The 20,878-nt window shown below is 40.0% G+C and overlaps 1 protein-coding gene across 1 annotated transcript; it reads left to right on the forward strand.

Moving 5' to 3' along the window:
- Nucleotides 1-474: 474 nt before the first annotated feature.
- On the forward strand, nucleotides 475-4,383 carry LOC109241797. The gene is made up of 4 exons (XM_019408580.1): nucleotides 475-697; nucleotides 3,066-3,124; nucleotides 3,774-4,027; nucleotides 4,098-4,383. The coding sequence occupies exons 1-4, from the start codon at nucleotides 475-477 to the stop codon at nucleotides 4,381-4,383; spliced, it is 822 nt and encodes a 273-aa protein (XP_019264125.1).
- Nucleotides 4,384-20,878: the final 16,495 nt, after the last annotated feature.

Consider the following 20,878-nt stretch of genomic DNA (forward strand, 5'->3'; position numbering starts at 1 on the left):
GATCCCAAGTCAAGAGAGGTGAACTGGCGGACCTGCTAAAGAGATAAGTATGCCACCATATGCGGGCCATGCCCTCAAGCTGAAAGGTGGTGAAGTACACCCCGTTGGACTCCAATATCCCATGTTACGTAGACTCTCCTTACACTGGTCAATGAAATCATATGGGTCCTCTGACCACTCACCCCCAAAGATAGACGAAGCCTCAACCATCTGTCTAGCCGTTTCTGCTGCTCAACTGTTACGTCTAGTGTGGGCTCTTGCATAGCCGCTGCAACTGGCTAGACCCCACCCACATGTAGTGTACTTAGGGTCTGGTAAATAGAAGCAGTGTTCCCTGGAGCCTGAGCAGTAGGGTTCTGTACTCCCCTTCCCACCTGATATGTGGCTGGGTCAGTTGGAAATAAACTAGCCTACATCATAGAGTCCATGAACTGCGGCATACAGCCCATGATCTCCTAAATTCATGGTGCAGTCATGAAATCTACCAGGCCCGGCTCAGCTGCAAGTGCCTCATCCTGCTCCTCAATAACAGGATCCCTCACTAGATCCATTGGTGGTACAACGGGAGCAACTCTTGGACACCCTCATCCTCTGATAGGAGCTAGATCTCTCCCCTGGCTTCGGCCTCATCCTCTAATAATGGGGAAATCAACTCCTCTACCGCCGGGTACATCTACCGCGCATGTTCTCACCATCCGTAAGAGAATAAAAGGAAAGATCTTAGCAAAATATCAATTGCATGATAGGAGATGAAGAAAGAGACGTTTCCTAAAACCCTATTGCCTCTCTAAGATAAGTACGAACGTCTCTGCACTGATCCACAAGACTCTACTTGGCCTGCTCATGACCTGTGAGACCTATGTGAGCCTAGAGCTGTGATACCAAACTATCACGACCCAAATCCAATTATAGGTCACGATGGCTCCTAACGCATTGCTAGGCAAGCCCATACGTGAATCTCCATTTTTAGTTATCTCTTTTTAACTTTTAAAAATAGAAGATTTTCTTAAATACAACAAATAAAAAAAAACATCATAAAACCGTACATATTCCTTTCCCACAATATCAAGTGTGAATAATACATAAACCATGATGATGGTAATAGTAAGTACAACAGTGCATAAATGCTAGAAGCCCCCAAAACCTGGTGCCACAAGTACATGAGCGATTTAGAGAACATACAAAAGTACTACATCCACTGTCTGAAGTAAAATAGACAGAAACTGAAAACAAGGTAGAGGGAGACTCCGGTGCTGTAGATCGAAACAAGGCAAGCAGCTCAGCACTAAGTTTTTGTGGAAGTGCATCTACGCGCCTGTGTGACTGTTGGAAGTACCTATCTCAGTACCTGCACATTCAGTGAAGAAGTGTAGCATGACTACGTAAAATTACATCTAACCTCGAAGAAGTAGGGACGAAGGGTCGACTTGACACTTACTAGTGGTCAAACAGCAATATATGTACATAAAGTAGACATGGAGGATGTACAAGTAGCAACAAAACAGATAAAAACATTAACAATAAACCTCCAACATGGACCTTCATTAAATCACTAAAACGTCCTAACCGGCCTTGAGGAACTAGCTCAACTGTCACCATAACCAATTCCAATCTCAAGTATTAAGTACGAGTCTACCAAGGAGAACGACTCGTACCCATAGGAAAATGATACTCCGTACTACCGAGGCGAATGGCCCGATCCCATAAGAATAATGATACACATTACTGCCGAAGCAAATGGCCCTATCCTATAAGAATTTTGTTACCATATTGCATAAGCAAACAGCCTGATCCATTAGAGTAATTTAAAGCACTGACGAGGTGAATGGACTGATCATATAAGAGCAGGGAAATTACCTCGCTCGCGGAAGTACATGGGAGTCGAGATGACACGGATCTATAGTTTATCAAGTAATTCACAGTTTTTCCATAGTAGAAGGCTAAGTCAATATTTATTTTAACCTCAATATCAGTCATAAATTTTGGAAATCAAATACACAGGATAAATACAAATAACACAATTAAGGAATGCTGTGAATCTAAGTCTACCCAGACATAACATAGATATATCTATGTACGGACTCTCATCACTGCGTGTGTACGTAGGTCCCCACAAAAAGTAGCACATAACAAAATCACGCTGGTGCGATCACACCAGAAGCATTAAGCTTCAGCAACTCCTTAAGGCCAAAACTCAATCCGATTCCATTCCGATTCGTAACTGAAACCCCCGGCACCCCATCCAACCATACCAACACATCATAAAACATGATACAAACTTAGTCGAAACCTCAAATTCATCAAACAACATAAAAATCATGAATCCCAACCCAATTCAAACCTAATGAAACTATTGAACTTCCAGCTTTAAAACCCAATGCCGAAATATATCAAACCAACTTCGATTGACATCAAATTTTGCCCAAAATAATAAATCATGATATGATCCCATTCCAATGCTCAGAATCCCATACGAATATCTATAAAACAAAAATCTACTTCAAGTCAAACTTAGAAAATTCTAAAACATTCAAAATGCCAAATTTCAAAAATAAGTGCGGAAATGCTCCCGGTCTACCTGAACCTCGATCCGAACATACACCCAAGTCTAAAATCATCATACAAATGTATTGGAACCTTTAAATTCTGATTTTGATGTTTTTTACTCTAAGTGTTGACTCAAGTCAAACTTAGCCATATTAGGCCACTATAATGGAACTAAGTATTCCGAATTCAATCCGAACCCTTCCAAAACCAAACCAACTATCCCCGCAAGTTATAAGACAGTAAGAGCACATATAGGAAGTATCAAATAGGGGAACAACGATCTATAAAGCAAAACAACCGGTCGGGTCGTTACAATAGATGCTCGAGTTCTTTTTTATGTGTTGCACAGTCTTGAGTTTTAGGTGCTTTGAGGTATCTTTCAAGTTGTTCATCTTTGTTCTTGGAGTTATCGGCTTTCTTAATTCAACTTCATCGACTTTCTTGAAGCTTCTTCTTTGATTTCTCATTTTTTTTCACTTGAAACCGATTCACCTATATGTTGTCCTGCTGTTTTTGAGGTATTCACTACTGGATCGGAGCTCGGACATCAAAATTTGTTGGTGGGAAATTGAATAAGGTTAGTATGGCAGTGCGGCCTTGACATTTCTGATGATTCACCTAGGTTTCGCATTATCGGGGAGTTGGTACCGCCTATTCTTCGTTTAATATCTCTGTCTCCCTTGTTAGTACCTAATTAGTTTTTGTTATTTTAAGCCTAATTCTTGATTGCCTCTAATTATTTAGTGTATATGTCTTGGTATTTTCTTGCTAGTAACTTTTTAGGGATTTCTAGACTGTAATTTGATTTCTTAGTAGTTGTTTGTTTGGCCTTCTTTTAGATATCCATTGTTATAACTAGTTTAATTCTTCCTTGTCTGTTTGTCTTATCTATACGCATTTCTAGTGGTTTGAGTTATAAGTGTTAGACCTTCCTCCGTTAGTTTAATCCTTTGTCTGTTTTAGCGATAGTTCTAGCATAATTTTCCGTAGATTATAGTGGTTGGGTGAGTGATGGTGGAATAAGGTCATGTCCTTGGGTGGGTGGGGGGGCAAAGGTGGCAGGGGAGTCTTTTGGCTGAGAGTGGGGTCCTGGAACATAGGAACTTTGACGGGGAAGTCTATAGATTTAGCGACGATCCTCCAGAAGAGGAAGATCAATATAGCTTGTATCTAGGAAACTAGATGGGTGGTCGAAGGCTCGAGATGCTGATGGGCTTAAATTGTAGGTCTCAAAACTCGAGAGGGGTAAGAACGGGATAGGTATCTTGGTTGACAGGGATCTTAGAGAGCTAGTGGTAGAAATTTGGAGGGTGAATGACAGGCTGATGGCTATAAAGCTGGGTATAGGAGGGTCTACTTTAAATGTGATTAGTGCTTATGCGCCTCAAGTGGGTTTGGACGAAGAGATTAAGAAGCACTTCTGGGAAGAATTTGACGGGTGTACGTGGCATTCTGCTCACCAAGAAGTTATTCATAGGAGGTGACTTCAATGGTCACATAGGGACGACATCTGGGGAGGTATAACGGTATGCATGATCGCTTGCCTTTAGAGTTAGGAACAGAGGAGGTACTGTGTTGTTGGACTGTGATAAAGCCTTGGATTTAGTTATTGCCAACTCGTGTTTTCTAAAAAGGGATAAGCACGTGGATACATTCTGGAGTTCGTTGGCTAAGACTCAAATTGATTATCTACTCCTCCGGAAGTGCGATAGGAGTCTGTGCATGGATTGCAAGGTTATGCCCGGCGAGAATGTCACGACTCAGCATAGATTATTGGTGAAGGACATAGAGATCGTGAGGAAAAGGAGGAAGAAAGCTGATGATGCCCAACTCTAGTCCTAAAAAGGATAAGCGGTCGCTGCAAATATAATGCGATTCAAGAGTCCGGAGTCAAATCCCACAGTGAACTAAGGCTTAGCTATAGTTGCTGACTATCACTAAGGAGATAAGCTCGAACAGTTCCTAAGTTATAAATATTAAGATTATTATATCTAATTAACTAAGTAATTAAAGTAGTAAATTAACAACTAAAGATACTACGGGTCTGAGAATAGATTAAGGAGGTCTAGAGTTATGATTTCCCCAATTGTCGGAATCCTTCCCGCTATGTTTCCTATAAATTCGCCTAAGTATTCTCTACCGATCATGAGCTCTCTGAGTGTTTTAATTCTCTCCCGAGTAACTACCACAATTTACTAGACATATTCTCCCGAATTACGCTAGCTTGCATTAAGTACGGCTCACTCGGATCGTACCAAGGTTTCGTTATGCCTAATCCCACCTTTAAACCCTCCGTATTGATTCCTCATATATGTTAGGAGTGATGTTGTTCAAAAGCTACCTAAATATGCACTCTCTCCCGAGTAATACACACTAAATAAGCATAGTTGATTAAGAGCTCTTCAACCAACCACAATAATAACGTAGTTGAAGAAATAGAGAAAATAGTACAACAAATCTATATAAACGTAACAGGAAAATCATCCTCCAAAAGGTTCCATCAAAAACCTAGATAACAAATTAGCTATTCATAATAGTATGCAAAACTACAATACTAGAATTCATAACCAATAAAGAAAATAGGAAGAAGGAAGTGAAAAACTCGTAGAAGAATTCTCCGCCTTGCTCCTAGTGTGTTCTTGCCTCCTTAGGTTGAATCTCCGGTCTCCATGACGGCTATGTGCTCTCCCTAGGTCTAAATTGTATCCAAACTCGATCTCCTCTTGGTCTGCCTAAAAAACTCCCAAAAGTGACATTTTAAGGTCTATTTATATGTTTAGGACATGACCTAAACGTGTAGGTCAACTTCTAGTCAATCCGCGAAATAATTAAAACCTTCAACACTCGGACTGGGCCTGGCCTTAGGCCTGGCGTCGCCTAGATAATGCCAGCCTAGGCCTGGCTTTAAGTTGGCTTCGCCTGGATAACGCCAGCCTAAGCCTGGCTTTAAGCTGGCCTCGCTTGGATAATGCTAGCCTATGCTTGGCTTTAAGCTGGCCTCGCTTGGATAACGCCAGCCTAGGCCTGGCTTTAAACTAGACTCGCCTAGATAAAGCATGGTCGAGCTGGCTTTTGCCCGACTTCTCCTCTTCACCGTTCTCGAGTGCGCTTTCGACGTTTAAGCATCCCTTTAGCTCTACTTTCATTTGCGATGCACCTACACATAAATAGCCTCCATTACGCTCAAACAAAGTGTATTTCACCATTAAATCATGTAAAATGCAAAGCATATAATGTGCAAAAACCATGAATTATAGCTACACATCAATACCCCACACTTAAACATTTACTCGTCCTCGAGCAATCAAGCTACACTTATGGACACAACCTATTAAGCAATTCCCTTAACTTATTATACCAAGAATGTTTAAAATAGTTTAAGCACAAAGGTGTGACATCCTCGCTTCAGTAATCGACTCACAAACACAATGCTTTATTCACAATTCACTTGCTTACTCTAACATGGAGGTCAACAATATTACCTTTCCTTTCTGAATCATGTGCCCTCACCCAATCAAAGAGCTTTGTTCCACACACCATGAATTTTAATAACGTAGGAACTCAAGATAGAAAAAGTTCACTCGCTCTCAGAAATATCATTCATATGCCCCAAATGACGTACCATAAGCTTGCCCTTAGTGTAGTACTTCACTAATTGAGTTCATTCAGTCTAAGATCAAATAGGACATTCATTGGTTGTAATGTAGGCTGTGGGTCGGGTAGGATACAGTTGGATATAAGTGACTACACCTCCCTTATACACTTTATTACACATAATTCAACCTTAAATTCTCGCGCCCCCTTTTTCTCACGAAATCGGGTTTCGATATTTCTGGGACAACTCCTTTCCGTAAGGGCAGGGAAATGGATTTGAAAGAGTCGCCACCTAACGGATTAAGGTGCGTTAGAGCACCTAGAGCAATTAACTCATATAACCAGTCTATATCACCAGAGATCGGATAAGGGCTCGAAATTACCTTGAGGGGAAGGTGTTAGGCACCCCTCGAGGTCCACAACGGTGGGTCCCGGCCAAACTTAAATTAAGCGAATTAGTCTTAAAAGGGAAGGAAGACAATTTGGACAAATACAATATTCAGCTTACATTAAACGGGGATAAGCGGTGGTCCTAAGTTTTTTAGCCTATAGGATCATTCCATGCAATGCTTTGCAACTCCCTCAAGTCGGGGTTTTATTCATAGCATTAGAGCATGGGCTGTCATTTCCTTTACTACCAAATTACTATCTTCAAGTTGTTACTTGAGCGCACTAATTGATTCTAAACCGTACACCTATGCGTGCACTACCCATCCCTTACCTATAGTCCTGGAGGCATTAGGACCTCTATTTGGGATGGTTCTAGACCACTCTATATTTCTTAAAAACATGAAGTCTAGACGATACACAAAAAGCAAATAGGACTTTCAAGTAAAGAGCAAGTATAGGCTCATATTAACCTCCACACATAAGAAACAAAAGCACGCATTTGAACCAGCAAACTTATTAATTTAAGATCCTATATGCAGGATATCTATATGAGAAAACAGGGTTCAGAAACAGATTTGTTAAGGCGAGCATTAAGACCTATTTGTTTGCCTACTGATTTTATTCGGCATAGATCTAGGCACCTCAGGCAGAAATGTGTCACAGCTTTAAACCTAGAATCATTAACAAGTTCTACGGATCTGTTGCCTAAGTGCTTTACAAGAGCGCTTCAATGCAGAATAGACTAACAGGATCCTATATGCATGATTTCTACGAGTTTGTCAATGACATACCTATAGGCATGATTTCTAAGTGTAGCACTAATTTTAAGTCAAAAGACAGTTTTACTTCTTTTAAATCATGTAGGCATGCTTTCTAATTGCTGATTTGATTTAAACCCCTATAGGCAGGATTTGTAAGTTTTAGAACTGATTTCACCCTATAGGCATGATATCTATTAGTTTTAAAATCCCATAGACATGATTTCTAGGTTTAAAACCGATTTTTATTTCTATAGGCATGATATTTATTTATCGTATTTAGAAAGAAATTACTGATTGCCAGGAAGTAAAATTGACTCAAACAAACAAGATTTTATAGGCATGGTCACCAATGCAAATTGATTTGGAAATATGTGTAGCTCCTATGAACAGGATTTCTAATGCAGAATCAAACGTGAAGTCCTATAAGCAGGATTTCTAGCATGCAAATGATCATAAAAATCCTATAGGCAACAGTACAGTATCCACATAATTTAATCAGCATAGTTAAGTCCTATAGGCAGAAATTCTACCCAATTTCAACAAAGATATGAGAATAGACCCCCCGAACTTTAACTAATTAACCCCAAATCTGTTATTACAGAGATTATTATAGCCCAGAATGAATAAATTACATAATAGTCATGGTTACACTATGGGGAGCCTTCATAGTCCCAATCTAAATCTGAGAACCAGGCCTTCAAGCACAACAGCTCTGAAGCATAGCAGTGATCCATCATAGCACATTGAAACCGGGCTTCCAGTGTGTCAAAGTTTGCAAAAAGCCTCAGGGACCCCGGGCAATGCTCACACCAGAACCACACATTTAGCACAGAGTTCATAAAAGTTTGGAAAACCAACCCCAATGTGTCAGAGTTCAAAGAAGTCTCAGGGACCCTACGCACTGCTCACACTGGGGGTGGTGAGAACCTAAATGACTAAGAGTAGGAGTTTGGAAAATCAGTGCATAAGGTAAGGGGCAAGTTTTTGAAATAGTTCAATTGAAGAGAAATAGTTTAGAATACAGAGTTGCAGGCAAAACTACTCTAAGAAACAAACAGGGTTCAGCATAAAGATCAAACATGGTGAAGTCTGATTAAGATAAGTGCTTATACTAGAATTTTAAACAGTCATGGTTTAGTCACAGAAGCAATTAGGCAGAAGCATTTGAATTGAACAGACAAGACATATGAATTAAGCACATACATACTTGATTACATGCTCATAACATGCATAAAGCTGACAAACAAATCAAACCTTAAACTAACTTCTGAGAAGATTCCTATTATTCTAAATGCTTTAGCCTTAAGTTAACAGTATTATCAAATTACCAGATAGAGGACAGAGTCATGCTAGGAATTGAACAGGTTAATCAAACAATGCATAGAGAAAGGTAATTGCAAAGGTTAGGGGAAACCAGTTGAGAAGAAAGAAAGTAAGGATGCAGTAACAGTTAAGTTCCAGAATAATTTGGCCTTGGCTTTCAGCCGGCCAAACAATAGCCACTTAGTGCAGAAATCAGAATAAGAGCAAGAGAGAGAGAGCTTAAGTTTAGTAGTGAGAATATGAGAGTTCGAGAGTTGTTCTCTTGTCTAAAGGGGAATGGGGAAAGGATTTAAATAATGCTAAATGAGGTAGACAAATAAGGTAATGAATCAGTCCTAGACAAATAAGTCATGAGAATAACTTGACAATAAATTAAAGTCGGCTACAATCAATTAATAGGACATAATAGCAAAAAAACAGGCTAGTACCACTTAATTTAGGGTAAGCATTATATGGAATCAATAAGTAGTCATGTACTAGATCAAATAAGGTAAAGAAATAATTCCAGGATCAATTTGAAGTCTAGTTTAGGGACAGATAGTACAAAGTTCGGTCAATTAACGAGTAATCAGGCAAGTACTACTCAGAATAAGGTAAGAATCAATTATCAATCAGCAAACAAGGTGAAGAAATAAAATAACAAGGTAAGGAAAGTATCAGTATTATACGAGAAAGGAAAGAGTAAAAGTCTCAAACCCTAGTTTTAGGTAAACCACAAATCAAAAGAGAAACAAGGGCAAAATAATCATATACTGTGTACAATGAACATAGGCAGAAGATTTATTAAAAAAGCAATAAAGAATCGGACTAGAGAAAGATATGAAACCCTATTTTAAGGTAAGACACTCAAATCAGCAGAGTAAAAGAGAATAACACAGATTCGTACCAAATAAACATATACAGGAGTTTATTAAAGGAAACTCATAGTCGAATCAGTTTTAATTCAAGTAAAAGAAAAGGTTTGAAACCCTAGATTCAAGTAAATCACAGAACGGTAAAAAATCAACAGATCCATAAATAATAGAGCAAATATAGACGAAGAATATGTTTTAAAAGACAGAGTCTAAACCATATTTGGTTCGAATCAAAGAGGATTTGAAACCCTAATTTGGGGTAAGTAAGAATCAAAGAAGATATGAACATGTTCGTTACTTACAAAGACTTAAAGATGAATATAGACGGAATAGCTACAGAAATCAGAGAGTTGAACTGATTTAGTTCAATTTTGGCAAGATTTGCATGCCATGTTAGGCAAGCAACTAAAAAGGGTCATAGACGAGTAGCCAGAGGTAAGGAGAGACAAATTAGGTAAGGGAATCCATGGTTGATTCCATATTTTGTTAGAATCGAAGGGGGAATTAGGGTTACGGCGCTAGAGTTTGAGAGGGGTGAGGAGAGGAGATGAGAGAATACAGAGGCGACGGGTTTGGGTGAATGAATTAGGGTTAGGGGTTTCGGTGTAATTAAAATATTTACGCGCTATATGGGCGTAATTGATAAATATAGATGATTAAATCATCGTAAAAATTATATGAGGGATAATTATTGGATATTTGTATAATAAAAATACAGAAATAAATTGATTTAAAGCCTTTAAAATTATAGAAAAAATTATAAAAATTCTTGTGCATGTTTATAAATGCATGTGCACTATCTTGAAAATATGTATGCGTATTTAAAAATATATGAGGGAAGAATTGGGTATCAACAGTTGCCCCTCTTTATCCGGGACGGAAGAAAGAGTTATCAGATAAAGAAATAATGACCGATTTTGACCGAATGGGGTGTTCTGAAAAATATAGGTCGCACTCTGGTCTCTGAGCTGCCTACATATTCCTTGTTTTACAGGAATCAGGCCGTGTGTAGTTCTTGTCCCACGGTGAATGAAACCGATGGAATTGTTATAGCAATGACTGTATGTTTTGGTTCTTTTGGGTAAGACAGTATCGGATGGGTTTATGCAGAGTTATGAATGTGAATATAAATTGTAACGGATGTATCGCAAGGCAAGTATCTAAACGATCATAGAGTAAAGTCGAGCAATTGACGAGAACCGGTTACGTTTGAAATAACAGCAAGGTATAATGGTATGAGCGGAAACTGGAGCGAAGGTTGCTCCTGTTTGAAGAACGGTTACCCCTGGATATCTCGTAAAACATAAAACACGATGCATGCAAGTATATAGATTACTACGAGAATTTAAACATGATGCAAATTCCCTTTGGACCATGAAGGTTGTCTTTGGACAGAGAGGGTGACGTCCTTAGACCATGTTGTCCTGGGCCATGAAGCATGGGATAAGGGATTCGAAGGCCATAAAATTATGTTCTCGGGCCATGAGAATGGTACCTCTGAACCATGACGCCTTTGAATAATGATATGCAGTATTGAGAGATCCTCAGGCCATGACATGGTGTCTTCAGGCTATGAGGATGATGCCTTCGGACTATGACGCCTTTGGACGAGTTGGCTATACATCAGCCCATGAAGTGTAGAGATATGATACCAAAGGTAGCAAAAAGGCAAAGCTTAGCCTTGTGCAGAGTTTGGGGGAAGAGCTTAACCCCGAGAGAAGAAGATAGTGCAATGTTTAGAATAGAGCAATACTTATGTAGAGGGAGACAATGCTTAGTCTCATGAGAAGCAATGCTTATCCTTATGCAAATTTGGGAGGCAGGGCTTAGCCTCATGCAAGATTTGAGAAAGGGCTTAGTCTCATGCAAAAAGAAGGCAATGCTTAGCCTTTATGTAAAAATGGCGGCAGGGCTTAGCCTCATGCAAGATTTGAGACAGGGCTTAGTCTCATGCAAAGAGAAGGCAATGCTTAGCCTTTATGCAAATATGGAGGCAATGCTTAGCCTTTATGCAAATATGGAGGCAGGGCTTAGCCTCATGCAAGATTTGAGACAGGGCTTAGTCTCATGCAAAGAGAACGCAATGTTTAGCCTTTATGCAAATATGGAGGCAGGGCTTAGCCTCATGCAAGATTTGAGACAGGGCTTAGTCTCATGCAAAGAGAAGGCAATGCTTAGCCTTTATGCAAATATGGAGGCAGGGTTTCGTCTCATGCAGAGAGAAGGCAATGCTTAGCTTTATTCAAACATAGAGGCAGGGCTTAGGCTCATGCAAGATTTGAGACAGGGCTTAGTCTTATGCAGAGAGAAGGCAATGCTTAGCCTTATGCAAATATGGAGGCAGAGCTAAGCCTCATGCAAGATTTGAGACAGAGCTTAGTCTCATGCAGAGAGGAGGCAATGCTTAGCCTTATGCAAATATTGAGGCAGGGCTTAGCCTCACACAAGATTTGAGACAGAGCTTAGTCTCATGCAGAGAGGAGGCAATGCTTAACCTTATGTAAATATGGAGGCAGGGCTTAGCCTCATGCGAGACTTGAGACAGAGCTTAGTCTCATCCATAGAGGAGGCAATGCTTAGCCTTATGCAAATATGGACGCAAGGCTTGGCCTCATGCAAGATTTCAGACAGAGCTTAGTCTCATACATAGAGAATGCAATGCTTAGCCTTTATGCAAATATGGAGGTAGGTCTTAGCCTCATGAAAGATTTGAGACAGGGCTTAGTCTCATGCAAAGAGAAGGCAATGCTTAGCCATTATGCAAATATGGTGCCAGGGCTTAGCCTCATGCAAGATTTGTGACAGGGCTTAGTCTCATGCAGAGAGAAGGCAATGCTTAGCCTTATGCAAATAGGGAGGCATGGCTTAGCCTCATGCAAGATTTGAGACAGGGCTTAATCTCATGCAAAGAGAAGGCAATTCTTAGCCTTATGCAGTGGACAAATTGCAAATAGGAGCAGAATATTTCTTAGCTGGAGATATATTTATGCTTGGTAGTCTGCTTGTTATGAAGGTAATGATTTAAGGCGCACGTACTTGTGGTTATTCCTTGTCCCTGCATTCGAAGAAAAATCGTGAGTTTTGCGGGGAGGTTTGTTCGTGCCTTTGTCTGTTTGCTTTGCTTTGCTTTGCCTGGAGACCCTGTTCGAATTACCCTAGGTAACACCTGGTGGCCATAGAAATAAAGTTTTCGAAAAATATGCACTTATTGATGAAATAGAATCATTTTATAAGACATAATAGTGTATAATATCAAGTAAATTAGGTGAACTAATGACCGTGACACCTTTAGAGACATTGCGGCTTTTTTGCGTTAGAATTTTGAGGGTCCTCCTCAAAATTTTGCCCCAGTTTCTGGTTTAGGAAAAATGAAGATTTTATTAAGATATGACCGAACCCACAGGGCTGCCTACGTATCCCCTCTTAAACGGGAATCAGGTCAAGCGTAGTTTAGTTACATCAGAGGAAGAAATAACAATCTAAACATAGTATCTCTCGACTGCGTCTGAATTGATTGGTCTGATCCTCCTTTTAGTACCTTGTGAACCATGTAGGGACCTTGCCAGTTGGGTGAAAATTTCCCTTTGGCTTCCTCCTGTTGTGGGAAGATCCGCTTCAGCACCAGCTGCCCTGGTGTAAATTGTCTTGGTTTGACCCTTTTGTTGAAAGCTCTGGACATTCTGTTCTGATAAAGCTGACCATGACACACTGCATTCATCTTTTTTCCATCTATGAGGGCTAATTTCTTATAGTGGCTCCCTATCCATTCTGCATCACTGAGTTTGGCTTCTTGTATGATCCTTATAGAACGAATTACTACCTCCGCGGGAATGACAACTTCGGTACCATAAACCAGCAAATAGAGAGTTGCCCCAGTTGATGTGCGGACTGTGGTACGGTAACTCAATAAGGTGAATGGTAACTTATCGTGCCATTGCTTGTGATTTTCTACCATCTTCCTTAGTATCTTCTTGATGTTTTTGTTGGCGGCTTCCACGGCTCCGTTCATTTGAGGCCTATACGTTGTAGAGTTTTTGTGCTTTATTTTGAAGGTTTCACACATGGCTTTCATTAGATCATTGTTAAGATTGGCGGCATTATCAGTGATGATGGACTCGGGAACCCCGAATCGGCAAATAATGCGATCCCTGAAAAAATCTGCAATGACTTTCTTGGTTACAGCTTTGTAAGATGCAGCCTCCACCCATTTTGTGAAGTAATCGATGGTCACTAAAATGAACTTGTGCCCGTTTGAAGTAATGGGCTCGATCGGACCGATGACATCCATTCCCCAGGCGGCAAAAGGCCAAGGTGCACTTGTTGCATTGAGTTCATTTGGTGGTACCCTTATCATGTCTGCATGTATCTGGCATTGGTGGCATTTCTGGACATACCAGATGCAATCTGTTTCTATATACGGTAAAATTGAAGGGTCCGATTTTCGGCCATTACAATGCCTCGGGAGTGAGGTTTCCAAAGGCTCGAGGCCACGGTCGAATCTCACCCCGAGGGGACAGCAGTGTCCAGCCTCGAGGCAATGCAAATCGATGGTTACAGGGAGAAAGTGGGAAGTTCCCTAGGCGCACAACTGAGGCTGACAAAGCCTAGAGGTCTAGCCCTGACCCGTATCTGGGCAGTAGGTGGCTATACCTGCCCCATAGCTTTGTAATTAATGCTTCTATGCTATGTTCCCCCTCATATATAAGGGGGATCCTTCTCATTTTGTAGACATCTGTTGCTCCATACAAAAATATACACGAACACACTCTCTCTCTCTAACATATTCTCTTGAGTGCATTACTTCATTTATTGCTTACATTCATTGTGTTCTATTTATTGTTCATCATTTATTGCTTATTATTGGCCATAAAGAGCCACCATTGATTTAATTCTATTTATTATCGCCCATTGACTATCCCCGATAGCCCCCAAATGAGCCTCTGACTCGACCTCGGAGCCCCGAATAAACAATCTCGAGACCCCGATCGACAGTGACTCGGTTTGGTTAATATCTCATTTTAGAGCTCTCATCTCGCTTCTAAGTCTTTCACATAGCATCAACTACTTAACAACCGGCAAAAAAATAGATCACGTATTTTTAAATCCTATAATCAAAGTTAATTGTTATTATCATTTTCACGGTAAACAGTTTGGCGCTCACCGTGGGGCTAAAAATAATAGTGATTATTTTCTTGCTGGTTTAACCACGTAACGCAAGTTATCTTTCACACTTTTTCTTGTCCAAGAACTTTGATTTCAGGTCAAATGTCTAACTCAGTAAATGCACGTGAAAACATCAACCTTGAAGACCATGGAGAAAATGGGGTTGACCTCCCAAGTGTTGGTGTACCACCACGAAACCCTAAGGACGCACCGGAACTGATTCACACGGACGCGGTTTCACGCGACACTCAACACGTCGAAATAAGCTCCCACACCAACAGGAGCATACACCAAGGCGACCAACAAGAAGCCCAAAAAACCCCAGCTCGGGAAGAACGGGAGGTTAGCCTTCATGTTATTTTTGAAATGTTGCAGGCACAACATCTGGCTTTTGCTCAGCTGCAAAGTCACCAGAAAACTCCTAGCACGTTAGCACCGGGGACGGCTCCCCAGGATAAGCAGGTACCGGAGAGATCAAGCAATAATGTGTCGGCAGCTGACCCCGCCATCGTAAAGATGCTCGAGGACCTCATGAGGAGGATTGAATCGGGCGAGAAGAAAATAGAGGCCAATGACAAAAAGGTCAAGACCTACAATTCCAGGGTCGACCAGAACCCGGGAGCACCCCCGATCCTGAAAGGTGTGGATTCAAAGAAGTACGTGTAGAAGCCGTTCCCGCAAGAAGCGGCCCCGAAACCCATTCCAAAGAAGTTCAAAATGCCAGACCTCCCGAAATACAACGGAACCTCGGACCCTAACAAGCACGTTACTGCTTATACCTGTGCGGTAAAAGGCAACGACCTGAGGGACGATGAGATCGAGTCCGTCCTGCTGAAGAAGTTCGGGGAAACGCTCTCTAAAGGGGCAATGATGTGGTATCACAACCTGGCCTCAAGCTCGATAGATTCGTTTTCCATGCTGGAGGATTCTTTCCTAAAGGCACATGTTGGTGCCATCAAGGTAGGAACAAGGAAATCCGACGTTTTCAAGATTAAGTAGAGGGATAATGAGATGTTGCGAGAGTTCATATCTCGCTTTCAAAGGAACTACCACCAGTCTTCGATGACGGGGCGGTACAGGCCTTCACTTAAGGCCTGAACGAACGAAGCTCTGTGGCTTCGAAACAGCTGAAACAGAACCTAATCGAGTATCTGGTCGTGACCTGGTCGGATGTTCATAACCAATACCAGTCAAAAATCAGGGTCGAGGACGACTAGCTAGGGGCCCCCTCGGGCTCGGTATACCCAAGTACGCTTTTGGCAAAGGAGCCAAAACCAAACAAAGAAAGGTACCAGCCATACATCGAAGACAGAAGAAATGCCCCGAGGCGCAATATACCCCGTGTTGATACCCAATTTTTTCCTATGTATTTCATACGCAAAATGCTTTCAAAATAACATGTACATGCTATATAAGCATTCCCAATGTTTTGGTATTTTTTTCCTAATTTTTAAAAGATTTTAAAATCAATTTATTATCCATTTTAGCAGTACAAAAGCCAGTAATTATTCCCAAAACTATCAATTTTTGTGAATAATTTATTTTATTCTCATATTTATACTAAAATATAGTTAAGGTGATTTTTTTATATTTTTACAAATTTATCTGGTATTTTTAAAAGCTAAATTGCATACAATTGCAATTTTAGCCTATTTTAAGATTAATAGCATTTCTATAATTGTAAAATTAGTTTCAATATTTTTTAATTGATATTTATATATTATTAATTGGATCAGTACTTTTAATTTGCTTTTAAAATCATTTTTACTATTTTTATAAATAAAAGGAGTAAAACTGGCTATTTAAAATTTCGCCTCATTTCGTTTCAATTGCAACCCATTTGCATTTCGATTATAGCCAAATTAACCCCCCCTAATTGACCCAATTTGAATCCCAACAGGGCAAGCGCAATTCTGTATCCTTAACCCATTTAACTACCCGACCCAAGCCTCCTTCAATCCAGACCGTTGATCAATCTGATCAACGGTCACGATCTCCCCTTTCCATTTTTAATTCCCCAAACCATACCCTATCCCCCATTGTGCTTAGTCCGCCGCCCTTGAATATTCTCCACTCTCAAAACTCTCTCGAAGATTCTTCGGAACCCTAGCCTGTCTCCGACCCTTTTCCACCGTACTTTCACCGGAATCCATGGCTTCTCAGGCCATGGATAGTCTATACTCACCCCTCTCCACCATTAGACCTTGGGAGTTCGAGGTTTTGAAGTTTGAGTTCGATGGTTCTCTCTCAGATCTTCTCAGATCTTTGGTTCCATGGCTTCTCCGGCCATGCTCCGGCATATTCAAGCACGAGAAGCCTGATTCCTGACCTCTTCGACCCATGATCTGACTTTTCCAAGCCTTTCTCATTTCTAGGGTTTATCCAAAACCCTAAGTTGTTCGAGGTTTTTCTCTGTTTATTTTCTTAGATCTATGGTATGTTTGTGTTCTACTGGACCTCTAAATTGTTTTCCCCAAATTTTCTTTTCAAAATTGTTTATTTTCGATTTAGGTTTCTGAAAGGTTTTCAAAAAAAATATATATCTTTCTGATTCTTGCTGTTCTTTCCTTTATGTGTGTTTGTCTATACTATGCTCGTATATTTTCTGTTACTACGCGTGTGTTGTTCTTTTACTTCTTCTTTTCCTACTATACATGTTACTCCTGTGCTCACATGCTAATCCTTGTTATGTTACTCTTCTACTATATGTGTTTACTGTTGAGTTCTTTGATTTTGTTTGCTTTACTAGACTCTGTTTGTGTTCTTGCTAAGCATGTTTCATCTACTGTGGCTTAAGTTTACACCACCTCTCTTTTCCTCTAAACTTGCTTAAGTTCCGACTTTTCTAAAACATGCTCTTTTATGCTCTTAAATCAGCTTTCTTTCTTTGTTGTTTCAAACCTGCTATCCTATTTGTTTTGTTTCTCATGAGGCTCTGAAACAGACCTTTGAGTTTGTTTCAATTGCTTGCCTTCTCATCTCTATGTTTGATTCGATTTGAAACCCTAGGATTTGGGGTTTTCTTTGGCAAGTTTGATTTGGTGTTTGGACTAGGGTTCTGCATTGGAACCTTGGACTCTCAGACTCACTATGAGTCTACAAACTGAACTTGTTTTCCCTTTGCTTATGATTCTGAATATTTCAATATTAGACTCTTTTCTCAGTAACATGACGACCCCTTTGTTTGATTTGTCTGCTTTATATATGAGAAGTTTTTCTTTCAAAAATGGTTTTGCCAACTACTAATTGATTCTCAATTCCTTTAATGGGGTTTGACTGATTGTTACTGATTTTCTCTAATTGAACCATCTTTACCTTTTCTCGACTTGGTTCATTCGAACAAAGCCTGCCACTTTGATTTTACTGGTTGTTTGATTGATTCCCTTTCCTTATTTCACTCAAACTGTGTACCATTGGACTTTTGCCTTAAATAACTTCCATGTATTTACCCTTTATTGTACTGCCTGGAAAATATTTTTTCAAATCCCTTTCCTTAATTATATTTACCCGTTTGAAATCAGAGTCCCTTAATCAAAGGGAGATTGATTTCAATGTTATTTCCTTACCTTGTTCTTACTTGTTTGCTGCACTATAAAAGAGGCTCGACCCTTAATCACTAAAACAACTTTCGAACTTTTGAACTCTTGAATCCTAAGTTCAATACTCATACTCTCACACGCATATTCTCAATCACAATACTCTTTCAATTCTATACTCTCTTCTGAGACTTTTGTACTGCTTTGCTTGCAACTTGGCTTGAATCTTGGCTTTTCAAGGCTGCTGCTTTACTTATTTGCTTTCCCTAAAACTGGTATGTCCCAATTTAATTTCAGCTCCTTCCATATGTGTTTACTTTACAGTTGCCATGTTCTGGTTTACTTTGTTTTTTATACTCTGTATTAAGCATGTTCTTTCTTTTATGTTTATTGCTTGCTATAAAATCCACATACCCCCATTCCCCTATGTGTGTTGAGTTAAAGTTCATGGTCTGGCCGCATCCAAATTGCTGCCCAGGTCTGAACCTGACCTTCAATAGGTCCTAACTCCCAAACTCAAGCTGACAGACTGGTCAGGGGTGTGCCAGCATCCTAATTGCTGGTCATGACCACTAGTTTTGTCATGGCTTTCCCTAATTCCCTCTCTATTGCACATACACTTATTCTTAGACTCTAAGTTCTGCCCCCCTCCTATGAGCCTTGCCTTGGGGACCTTGAGTTCCCTCTGAACTTGGACATTTAAGGATTGGCCCTTCCACACTGCACTACAATCTGATCCTGCAAATGTAATTGGGTGTGAGCACTGCCTGGAGTTCATGAAGCTCCTTGGAACTTTGACACACCCAAAGGATGAGAAAGGCTTTGGAAATCTGATCTCTCGAAGTTGGTTTATCTCATGCTTCAGACTAGGAGTCTGAATTAGGCTGCCCTTGGTTGGAACTTTAATTTCTGATGTAATTTTTTATTTTGTTTTTCTTGATTCATTCGGGTTGTAATAATTTGTAATAACTATTGGGGTGTATAGTGAAAAGGGGAGGTCACTCATATTATGCATGTGGGTAGACATCATGCTTTAGGTATTTATTTCTGCAATCACAACCTGTTTTTTTTTGCTTATGCATCCACATATAGAAATCCTGCCTATAAGTTTATGCATCCACATAAATAAATCCTGCCTATAAGTTTATGCATCTACATATAGAAATCCTGCCTATAAGTTTATGCATCCACATATAGAAATCCTGCCTATAAGTTTATGCATCTACATATAGAAATCCTGCCTATAAGTTGTTTCATTACTGCATTAGAAATCATGTCCATAAGTTATGCATTTAATTAGAAATCATGTCTATAAGTCTCTGCACTTCTGCATATAGAAATCATGATTATAAGTTTCCTGCACTTCTGCACATACACATGTCATTAGGAAAACAATCCATAGGTTAAAAAAATAATCAATTGCTTCTTAGATACCATGCTCATAGGATTCCTGCACCTACGTAACCGTTTTAAAATCAATAACGCTTTGAATTCATGCCTATAGGAGCAATCTTTTAAATCCGATTCACCCGCAAAGTCTAAAATCAGTAATAATGTTGTTAACATCCGCAGAATTGGTTTATTTCTAAAGTCAGTAATCTTCTTTAAAATCAGTATGTTTGACCTTGTTAGATATCATGCCTATAGGTTTCACCTAGGCAAACCATTAGGTAATCAATTAATTATACCAGTCTTTAATAATTACAACCAGCAGGCAGGCCTAATTCGGACTTCTTATCTGAAAATATGTGATAAATCAGCCACCCCCTTTACGTAAGTTTAATTAAAGACCTAACCAGTACTTGTAAGTCATGCTAAACAATTTCTGCTTTGAATGAGGAGGCCCATTTGAGCCTTAACTGCTATGTGTTTTCCCCCTTAACTGCTCTTATGTGTTTTTGTTTGTCGCACTAGATTTTGTCCTTTTTAAACTTCAAAAGCCAATATCCCTTCCCTCTAGGATTAGTAGTCCTAACTGCCTCCGGGACTGATAGGATTGGGGCGGGTAGTAGCATGCAATAAGTAACGAGACCATTCCGCTCTTTAGTACCTTAACGGGGTGGGAAATGGTAGACATGGATATGATGATCACGCGATAACACCACGTGTATAATTGGTTACCGGGTGTTGCGTGGGTGATCCATGTTATTTATAAGCCTAGGACCCCCTCCCTATTTATGTGTTTACTTCTCTCTTTCAGANCCCCCTCTATTGCACTTACACTTATTCTTAGACTCTAAGTTCTGCCCCCCTCCTATGAGCCTTGCCTTGGGGACCTTGAGTTCCCTCTAAACTTGGACATTTGAGGGCTGGCCCTTCCACACTGCACTACAATCTGATCCTGCAAATGTAATTTGGGTGTGAGCACTGCCTGGAGTTCATGAAGCTCCTTGGAACTTTGGCACACCCAAAGGATGAAAAAGGCTTTTGGAAATCTGTATCTTTTGGAAGTTTTGTTTTATCTTCATGTTTTCAGACTAGGAGTTCTGAATTTAGGCTTCTTCCTTTGGTTTGGTAACTTTTAATTTTCTTGTATTGTAAGTTTTTTTTTTTTCTTTTTTATTTTTTTATTTTTTTTTTTGATTTCATTCAGGTTGTAATAATTTGTAATAACTATTGGGGGTGTATAGTGAAAATGGGAGAGTCACTCATGTTATGCATGTGGGTAGACATCATGCTTTAGGTATTTATTTCTGCAATCACAACCTGT

This window comes from Nicotiana attenuata, unplaced genomic scaffold, assembly GCF_001879085.1.
Source record: "Nicotiana attenuata strain UT unplaced genomic scaffold, NIATTr2, whole genome shotgun sequence".
NCBI classification, from domain to species: Eukaryota; Viridiplantae; Streptophyta; class Magnoliopsida; order Solanales; family Solanaceae; genus Nicotiana; species Nicotiana attenuata.